The sequence below is a fragment of the Triturus cristatus genome, chromosome 7, assembly GCF_964204655.1.
Source record: "Triturus cristatus chromosome 7, aTriCri1.1, whole genome shotgun sequence".
Taxonomy (NCBI): Eukaryota; Metazoa; Chordata; class Amphibia; order Caudata; family Salamandridae; genus Triturus; species Triturus cristatus.
The window spans coordinates 585,411-596,312 of NC_140590.1; the positions used below are offsets into that span (position 1 = coordinate 585,411).

At 48.8% G+C, this 10,902-nt stretch overlaps 1 protein-coding gene across 1 annotated transcript in view; it reads right to left on the reverse strand.

Moving 5' to 3' along the window:
• LOC146808655 (fish-egg lectin-like) overlaps positions 1-10,304 on the reverse strand; it is a 134,073-nt gene extending 123,769 nt beyond the window's left edge. Inside the window, exon 1 of the mRNA XM_085615450.1 lies at positions 10,177-10,304. Within this exon, the coding sequence (XP_085471576.1) occupies positions 10,177-10,228 (52 nt within the window). The 5' untranslated portion in view covers positions 10,229-10,304. The remainder of the gene's footprint in view (positions 1-10,176) is intronic.
• Positions 10,305-10,902: the final 598 nt, after the last annotated feature.

The window sequence follows — 10,902 nt, forward strand, 5'->3', positions numbered from 1 at the left end:
GTCGACAGACCAGGGATAGCAAAGGGACCTCAAGAGAAATCACAAAATTGCGGCCCACGAGTTTATGGTTAGGCTGCACTACTGACAACCCCGCAGGATAGAATTCGAAGGCTGCAGAGGGGCTCAGCTCATGCCTGGGCACCCTCTCACATATAACCAAGCACCCTGCCTTCAGGATTGATAAGGCCTGCCATAGGGGTGACTGATAGGTGTCTATGTGCAGTGATAGGTGAGATATAATGAACCTATACCGCGATAAGGGGTGCATGCACCACCTTACTCAGGCTGCAGTAGCAGACCTGTGGTGTCATTTTGGAGGGCTTTCCAGGGGTGGCATAATACATGCTTCAGTCCCTGGTAGGCATCTGGGGTACCTGTGCCCTAGGTACATAGTATACCATATACTAGGGTCTTATAAGGGCACCTTAGAATCCAATCTGTAATGTACCTAAGGTACATGGAATCAATTTAGAGAGGAAGCAGCTAGGCTGGGGCCCTAAATAGCAGGGTCCCAGCCAGACTAAAGTCGAAAAACAGTGTTACAGCAGCAAAATGTGGGGATAACCATGTGAAGCAGATCCTACTCTTCTACATACGGCAACACACTCTACATAGGAATCACTTCACACCTCCTGAAGACACTACACACAATACAAAATTCGGCAGCAAGACTTATCATCGACCTCCCAAAACATACCCACATCACACTTCATCTAAAGAAGCTGCACTGGCTCCTGATCAAGAAGAGATTCCAGTTCAAGATGTTGTCCCATGCACACTAAGCCTTGCACAATGAAGGACCAGCTTACATTAACAAATGCACAACCTTAACCTAACCAACCAGACACCTACTATTCGCCTCCATCTTTCTTTACAGACCCTGGATCTGCTGAGGCAACAGCAGAGGACACTCCTTCATGTGTCTGGTAAGCAAAGGTTGGACCTTCCTCTACACTTCAAGTCCACCTTATTGCTCCAGAAATTAAGGAAGGGACTCAAGATCTGGCTATTCAAATGAACAGATCACCATGAAGCAGCTAGCTACCCTAGCAGCTTAAGACCCTCACAGGTGATTTGCCGCACTTTATAAATCTGTGTATGATTTCTTGAATTCTACGATACACACAGCACCATGATGCCTAACTCTGCTATACACACAGAACTGTGCAGCCTAACTCCAATGTACACACTGCATCCTCCAGCCTGCGGCCTATCTCCACTATACACTCAGCACTGTGCAGCCTAACTCTGTTATACACACAGCACCCTGTAAACTAACTCAACAGCACTGTGCAGCCAAATAACACTATATACACTCAATCAATCAATCAATCATAGGCATTTATAGAGCGCTCTACTCACCCGGAGGGTCTCAAGGCGCTGGGGGGGGGGGGGGGGGAGGGGGGTGCTGCTACTGCCCGAACAGCCAGGTCTTGAGCTTCTTCCTGAAGGCGAGGTGGTCCTGGGTCAGGCGCAGGTCGGTCGGGAGGGAGTTCCAGGTCTTGGCGGCCTGGTAGGAGAAGGATCTTCCTCCTGTTGTCGTTCTTCGGATGCGGGGGACGGCGGCGAGGGCGTGGCTGGCTGATCGGAGGTGTCGTTTGGGAGCGTAGAAGTTGATGCGGTTGTTGAGGTAGCTCGGGCCTAGGTCGTGAAGAGCTTTGTGTGCGTGGGTGAGGAGACGGAAGGTGATTCTCTTGTTGACCGGGAGCCAGTGCAGGTCTCTTAGGTGTCCGGAGATGTGGCTGTGTCGTGGGATGTTGAGGATGAGTCTGGCTGAGGCGTTCTGGATCCGTTGGAGTCTCTTCTGGAGCTTGGCGGTGGTTCCGGCGTAGAGGGCGTTGCCGTAGTCCAGTCGGCTGGTGACGAGTGCCTGGGTGACATTCTTCCTGGTCTCGGTGGGGATCCACCGGAAGATCTTCCGTAGCATGCGCAGGGTGTTGAAGCATGACGAGGAGACGGTGTTGACTTGCTTGGTCATGGAGAGGGAGGAGTCCAGGATGAAGCCCAGGTTGCGTGCGTGGTCTGTCGGTTTGGGTGCAGTGCCCAGGGCGGGGGGCCACCAGGAGTCGTCCCAGGCGGAGGGCGAGGATCCCAGGATGAGGACTTCCGTCTTGTCCGAGTTCAGCTTCAGGCGGCTGGTCGACATCCACTCGGCTACCTCTTTCATTCCTTCGTGAAGGTTGGCTCTGGCGGCGGCGGGGTCGTTGGTCAGGGAGAGGATCAGCTGGGTATCGTCGGCGTAGGAGATGATGTTGAGGTTGTGTTGGCGTGCGATGGCCGCGAGGGGGCTCATGTAGACGTTGAAGAGGGTTGGGCTCAGCGAGGATCCTTGAGGGACGCCGCAGATGACTTTGGTGGCCTCTGACTTGTACGGTGGTAGACGGACTCTCTGTGTTCTTCCGTCGAGGAAGGAGATGATCCATTCCAGTGCCTTCTCCTGGATTCCGACGTTGCTGAGGCGCTGCACTAGGGTGTGGTGGCAGACGGTGTCGAAGGCCGCGGAGAGGTCTAGGAGGATGAGGGCCGCTGTTTCTCCGTTGTCCATCAGGGTTCGGATGTCATCGGTGGCAGCGATGAGGGCGGTCTCGGTGCTGTGGTTGGCTCGGAAGCCAGACTGTGAGGGGTCGAGGGATCCGTTCGTCTCGAGGAAGGCGGCCAGTTGCTTGTTGACGGTCTTCTCGATGACTTTGGCTGGGAACGGGAGCAGCGAGATGGGGCGGTAATTCTTGAGTTCGGTGGGGTCCGCTGTTGGTTTCTTGAGTAGAGCGCTGAGTTTGGCATGCTTCCAGCTCTCAGGGAAGGTGGCGGTGGTGAAGGAGGTGTTGATGATGTCCCGCAGGTGGGGTGCGATGACGGCGTCAGCTTTGTTGAAGACGTGGTGAGGGCAGGGGTCGGTCGGAGATCCGGAGTGGATGGAGTTCATCATGCGGACGGTTTCTTCGGTGCAGATCGGGGTCCAGGCGCGGCGGGTGGAGGTGGGGGGCGGTGGTTCGGTCGGGTTGGACGTGGCGTTCGTCGGTAGGGTGTTGAAGCTGTTGTGTATGTCCGCGATCTTGTTGTGGAAGTAGGAGGCGAGGGAGTTGCAGAGTTCTTGCGATGGGGTGGTGTCGTTGTTTCCGGCGTTGGGGTTGGAGAGCTCTTTCACGATGTTGAAGAGTTCCTTGCTGTTGTGTGCATTGTTATCCAACCGGTCCTTGAATGCAGTTTTCTTGGTGTCGCGGATCAGTTGGTGGTGCTTCCGGGTGGCAAGCTTGAGGCACCCTGCAGCCTAATTTCACTATTCAACCATCAACCTGCAGCCTAACCTTGCTATACACTCAACACCATGCTGCCTACCTCCACTATGCACACAGCACTCTGTAGCTTAACTCCTCTATACACATAGAACCCTGCAGCTTAACACCTTCATACACACAGCACCCTGAAGCCTAACTCCACTATATACACAGCACCCTGCAGCCTAACCACACTGCACACAGCACCGTGCTGACTACCTCCTATATACACATAGCACTGTGCAGCCTAACCCTACTCCAGGCACAGCACCCTGCAACCTAACTCCACTATACACACAGCACCTGCAGCCTAACTACACTATACACACAGAGCACTGTGAAGCCTTCCTCCACTATAAATACAGCACCAGCAGCCTAACACCACTATAGACACAGCAATATGCAGCCTACTTCCACTATACACTAGAGGTGGGCAGAGTTGATGGAGTTCTACTATGGGGATTCAATTTTGAACCAATAGTCATCCTGCTCCTCCTGGTTCAGGAATGGTGTAATTGTGTGGCATAACATTTTGGTTCATTTTAATCATAGTTAATCTCTCCATGTTTTGAGGTGAGAGACTAGTCCTTCTCACTGTGACAACCGCACCAGCTGCACTAAACACACATTCAGCAGAGACACTGGTGACAGGACAAGCCAGATACTTTATTGCCAGCCTACTGAGCTCTAGCCATTGGTGCATCTTTCCATACCAATACATAAATGGATTTTGATTCACATAGACTTCTTTTGGATCATCCAGATACTCCGGGAGCATCCTGTGGATGGTCATTGGTGCTGGACTTGAGCCCTGCCAATTGAAACCCATACAATACAGAGGTTGGGTCCGGTCACTCTATTGCTATCTTTGCTTATGTTCAGGTTGATGGTGTTGTTGGCTGGTGTGAGACAAGACTGCCTTCTCTGGAAGTTGCACACACCAGAACTGCAGGGTGGGACTCGAAGTTCCAGCAGTTTTTCCAAGTCTCTGGCTCGCTCTACAATCAACCTCTTTTATTTTTAAAACATTTCCTTTAGAAAAAGGAATGAAAGTGGTCAGTATTTGTTTGTACCATGGATAAAATAGTGTGGCGCAGATGTACTCTTTGGACTATATAATGTCATGTTGCAGCCTTGTATTAGAAGCCAAGCGAAAGACTAAGGTCTCATCCAAGGTATGGGCTTCTGTGTTATCATTAACACCTGTGGAGGTGAACCTTCCTGAGACCTTCTTTACCCGGTCTTGTAGGAGATGCAAAAACGGATAGGTTGGTCCATCATACTGTCCTGCTTGCTAACTTCCTGTGTGAAAACCTCAAAAGCGAGTAGCATCTGTGTCAGGTATTTGACTAGCCCCCTTTTGTCTGCATCCATGGTAATAGCTTTCCTAACTGCATCCCCTCCTCTTTGAATGACATATTCATTGATCTGTTTGTACTGCTCACACAAACGTTGCAACATGTAAAAAGTGGAGTTCCAACATTTTGGCACCTCCTGTGTCAGGGCTTTAACTGGTGCTCCATTATAATGCTGAATAATCCGCAGCTGCATCTGGGCTTTAAAAAATGGCTGAAATGAGTGCAGATTCTTCTGCAGGTAGTCAGTGTGTTGTTGACTATGTCTTCCTTTTTGAGGAAGTCTTGCACCACCTGATGCAGTGGGCCAAACACCGGACCCTCAAATAGCTTCCATCTGACATGGCCTTGACTCTGTTACTGCCATTGTCTGTGGCAACAAATCTAATGCTAAGACCTCTGGGTCGCAGCCATTCATACACCTTGCTGTTAAATTCCTCCAAGATGTTTATAGCTGTATGTGATGGCAAATATGGTCACTGCTGCATGCAGCTGAACGTTCCCAAAACGTTCTTCAAGGCCGAGACATGCAGATACCTTCTGCTTTACCCCTACAAAAAAGATCCAGTGTGCAGTGATGCACATGTAATCAGTCACCTGACAAGTGGTCCTCATATCTGTCAACATGTGAATGGTGTGAACAACCCTTTGCTGCAATGCTTGTCCAACAAACTGCAGCACATCATGATGCAGCGCTGAAACAAAATAGGTCCTTCTTGGTACCTTTCATTGCAGGCAGATGGCTGCCACAAATTCTAAGAATTCCACTCCTTCCACAAAAGATAAATGGAGGAAGTCCATCACTAACATTTTTGCCTGCTTCTCCATTGTACAAACGTGTGGTTGAGTGGTTTCCCTTGTAGGGCCCCTCCTGCCTAAACATGACCGTAATAGTAGCCCGGGGCACTGACACAGGTGTCTTTTGAAAAGTAGATGCTAGTGGTATATTCAATGTGCATCCCAGTGGTGGGGCAGTCGCGGTATGCCATTGTGTCTCAATTTCACTCTGGGGCATATTTATTAGTAAAGTGGAGAATCGTGCCATTAAGCCAAGAAGGCTTCAGAAACACAGGGCTGCACCATATTTACAAGAATATGGTGCAGCCCTGCGTTTCCCCCTGCGTTTGCACTAAACTAAGCTGCCTAGCACCAATGGATGCACAGGTGCACCATAGTGCAAGGGTATCTGCGTTGCAGGGGAAGATTGTTTATGTGCAGGAAGGCGTCCCTTCCTGAACATAAACAATCTTTAAATGTCGTTTTGTAACTTTTATGTGTTCTGCTCAATGCAGCACACATAGAAGTTGCAAAATGTCATTTTTTTTAAATGATTGCAATCATTGGCGTTTTCCTGTTTCCAAGTGTGCTGCCAACACAGCACACATGAAACAGCAAAAACGAGGAGAAATTAAACAATTCTCTTCTAAGACCAGGTTTTCTCTGGTCTTAATTTTGGTGCTGCCCCATATTTATGGCATCCTTGTAAATATGGGTCAGCATCAAAATCAATAGGTGTCGCTGTGGAATGCCCACAGCAACACCTATTGTTCTCCCCTTTCACGCTAAGTATAGCGTGAAAGTGTGCATATTTACAAGGCAGCATTAAGCCACATTAAGTGGCTTAACACTGCCTCGTAAATAAAACAAAGCCCCTATCCCACCACAACGTCCTGAAAAGTGACATTTCAGTGGCAATAGGGGCTTGCAAATATGCCCCTGTGTCTTCTTGTGCCATTGTGATGTTGCTGAGGTGGGTTAATCTGCTGACACAGTGCTGGGGACAGGGCTGATTTGCATGGAAATGTCACCTTCTTCTTCCTCATCATCATCTTCCACTGTGATTGGACCTGAAGCTGATGTTTCCTAGCTCTCTCCACCTCTACCACGTTCAGCAATTATTTTTCAGGTGTTCCCCCCACTTGATTGTGTGGTGTTTTTTTATATTGATCGTCTGGCCTCCAGTACCCTAATGTGTACCAGGATTATCTCGACGAACATTTGTGCGGCAAACGGTGCATACTGCAATCCCTCTTTGCGAACTGTAAAAAAAGTCTCAAACTGGAGAGGAGTACTTTTTTACTGTGTCACTGCAAATACCTGAGGAAGCAGTGGAGGATGACGGGCATGTCATCGAGTGCCTGTCTGCTTCTCCTGAGGCAGGTGTTGGTGCAGGTCTCAGCTGGGGCTTTGCAAATATGGGAGCTGGTGGTGGTCCTACCTGAGCCACATCCCTTTGGTGTTGGTTGAATAGCAATGTCAGATTTCTCTGTGTCACCTGCACCATGACTACCCTGTCATCGTCATCCTCCTCTTCATATCTTCCCTAAGTCTAAGTCTTTCTGAAACTTTTCTTTTCCCTTGCCTATCATGTTGTCTCCTAGTCTCTGTCTGTCGGGGTCCACTCCATGTCCCTATCATCATCATCAGAAGTGGTGCTTGGAGAAGATGGTGCTGCAGTACCCTTCCTTTTCCGCGTTGGAGATCTGGTAGCCAATGATTCTAAAAGAGGAGGTTCAACTTCTTGCTCTGAAGGAAGCTCAACCTCCTGCTCTGCTCCAACATCAGACAAATATACTATTGCTCGCAGCAGCAGCTGTCCACTTTGCTGTGTTTCCTGAAACTATTGTGTAATACTTTGAGAAAGGGACAAATCCAATTCAACATGTTATGTTATGTTATGTTACTAAACATTTATATAGCGCTCGGCTACTCCGATAGAGTGTCCCGGCGCTTCTGCGCATACAGCTCAGCAAGGGTAACATAACTACAGAAAACACGATAGACATAAAAGAAACAAATAACAGACCTAAAGATTAAAAAGCCAGGTCTTAAGGCTCTTCCTGAACAGAAACAGATTAGGCGTGCTGCGTAGAGCCAGAGGCATCGAATTCCATAGGCGGGGGGCATTCAAACTAAAACAACGCCCGCCAATACGAACTTTCTTGACACGCGGCACCAAAGCCAGGTATAATGCCTCAGAACGTAGAGCACGAGCGGGGCGATAGAAAGTCAACCTCCGCTGCAGGTACTTAGCCCCTGAACCAAGCAAGGCTTTGTGCATAAGAGTCAGAGTCTTAAACATAATCCGTTTCCGGACAGGCAGCCAGTGCAATGCTTGCAGTAGCCCAGAGACCCCCGCACGCCTACGGAGGCCAAAAATAGCACGCGCCGCCGCATTCTGCGCCACCTGCAAACGCTGAACCAAGTAGTCCGGAAGCCCCAAAAAGAGGGCATTGGCATAATCCAGTCTCGAGCCAATTAGCGCCTGGACAATGATCCGCCTATGCTCCTCAGAAAGCAATGGTAAGAATTTACGGAGCATCTTCAGAATGCCGAAACATGTGCCAACCAGACCAAGAATGTGTGATTTTAGCGTAAGCTTGTTGTCCAGCTTAACTCCTAGGTTTTTGGCGACCAGAGAGGACTGAGCCGGAGGGCACATGTCCATAGGCCACCAAACCTGCCATTCAGGGTCAGCAGTGCAACCAAAGAAGAGGATCTCTGACTTGCTGGAGTTGGCCTTGAGACTGTTCTGCTGGAACCAGTCAAAGACCATCCCCAGACAGCCCCGAATGCCCACACCATCAAATGCCTCCTCTTTCTTACACGTAAAGAGCAGTTGGGTGTCATCTGCATACAATACAATCTGGGCCCCGAAAGCCTCCACTCGTGCCGCCAAAGGGGCCATAAAGATATTAAAGAGGGTCGGGCTCAATACGGAACCCTGTGGAACTCCGACTCCCAATGGCGGCATTTCTGCGGTGCTTTGGGAGACCCAGACTGTTTGGCGGCGGCCCTCGAGGAAAGAAGTAAACCATTTAATCAAACCATCACTACTAGTCGGCACTGACATGATTGCACTGGCTGCCTCACTGACAGACATGGTCCTGGGCTTCGGTTGGGGGGTGATGTTAGCGTAGGATGCTGCTCTCAGCTTGCTCGCTGGAGGCCAGTGAGGCAGGCACAACTTTCTTCAAAAAGGTAGTGCTCAGCACGCCAGTGGTGGAAATCTGCCTCTTCTTCTCCCCACTAGAGACTTTCTTGGTAGCACCTTTCTTTGGGGCCACATTGAAGCTGTCAGTCGGCAGCGGCACTTAGCTTCACAATAAGCTGAAGAGATGAACGTGTTGCGTAGTCAGTCACGAGTCACATCTTGCACACAGGCCTTCTGTCTGGCAGAACTGTGGGTGATGGCTTTTTTCTTGTGCACCTATAAGCAAACGGGCAAGAGTTTACCCTCTCCCTCCCTTCTCTGTGAGTAAAACACATATTCAGGCACTTGTGGCGAACCATCTGGACTATTGCAATGCCCTTCTGATTGCAGCAGATGATTCTTATTTTAAATAGACTCCAGGTGGTACAAAACACTGCTGCCTGTCTTGTTAGGAATGTACCAAAAAGAACTGCCTCCCTCCTCCTGTTGCGTCAACTCTATTGGCTGCCGATACACAAGAGAGTGAAATTCAAGATTTGTTGTATAGTACACAAAGCTTTGAATGGCAGAGGTCTCGCCTAATTAACAGAAAAACGCATCCCTTACCAGCCGAATAGAGCCCTTTGATCAGGAAAGAAAATTCCTGCTTGTCATTCCTCGTTTCGGGAAAGCCCATAAAGGTGGTAAAGCCTTCTTATATTTCCCCCCCCCCCCGTACTGGAATCAGCTACCGGTACATCTTCGAAAATGTTCAGACTATTTTCTCTTTAGGAAACACCTAAAAACAGAACTCTTCTGAGTTTAGGTCTCTGGGTCTGTACTGTCTGCTATGCTACCTATAGCGTGGAGATACCTCTCCGGGGGTGATTTATGCGCTCTATAAATAAATTAATGAACCCACCCAAAGATATTGGAGCGCTTTACATGAGTGCCAGTTGCGTTACAGATGGACAAATTCCTTTTTTTAGGCACTGGTAGATTAAGTGATTGCCCAGAATCACACAATATTGAGCGTCCCTGCCAAGACTTGAACCAGGTTTCGCAGCTTCGAGGTTGTAATCGCTCTAGCCGTTAGGCCACACCCTCTCACTGTGTCAATGGTTTGTGTAATTCAGTTGCAAACCATTGATCTGTTACCAACTCCCAAATGGTTTGCCAAAAGGATTACCTGCTCTGTCTGCTCTTACTGAGATTTTTACAAACTTTGTTTTTTTAAGTATTATCAATTCCTTTAAGTAACATTGTCTGAGTTTACATTTTTTCTGTTGTTTTTCTGTTGTAGAATGCAATCATAGGAAGAGTGGTTCTCAGACCCTTAGACACAACCATCTCTGTGATTGCAGCTGATCCCAGGAGGGGTAAAAAATTACAATATGCCCAATGTGCAACTATTATATTAATTAGGAAGGTTGTTTGATTATTACATTTTTGAACCGACCTCTTAATAAAAAGGTTAACTTTCAAAATAAAATTCTTGTTGCAAAAATCAGTATGTAATTTCCCACCGTTTTTACAGCCAGGATATTGGTACACCTGACCCTTTGCACGGAGGCCTGCTGTGACAGCTTCTGGCACATACATGGGCTCAACCTGTTGGACGCGCTGCACTCACCTGAGCTGTGCCCCAGCAGAGCCAGGAGGAGCAGAGCGATCACAGAACTCATCTTCTGCCTTTCTTCTCCGCGCTGAAAGAGTTCCAGAAGAAGCACAGAGAGGACTCTGTGCTGGGGTTAAAAAGGCCTCAATTCACAGCCCATCCCAGGGGGAGGGGTCAGTTGATGTCATATGGCGCGGTTACTAAAGCCTCGCCCATGTGATCTTGTTTATTCAGCTGACTGTGTATGGCCTCTGTAAACTGGTGCTCCTTTCATTCTGCTGTAAAGCACTCTGGCTCTACCTCCTCCCAGCGCTGGGTGTGGGCTGACTAAATACCTCTTAGTACATCACAAGAAATAATATGTAATATGCCCTAGTGCCCAGACATTTCACACCAAACATGTACAATGCAAAACACCAGTGGTTAGATAACACAGGTTCAGTGGTGTAGGGGTTGTCAACCTTTTCTACTTCTGATCAGTGGAAATCCTCATGAGTTTCTGACGGCCAAGTAACTCGAGCTTTGTCACCAGACACCCACTCGCCCAGCTTTAGTGACTTTAAATGTCCAGTGAGCCCGACACTATGGTTTGAACAAAATACTGTGACTAGGGGCAATATGATGGGGCTGCCATGTGTGTCCGGGAGGGTAAGGTCTGTGGGGATGTATGAACATGTGCGTGAATGAATGGGATATATGTGTATGGGTGACTGAGAGCCTGTGTCATATGTACTTGTGGGA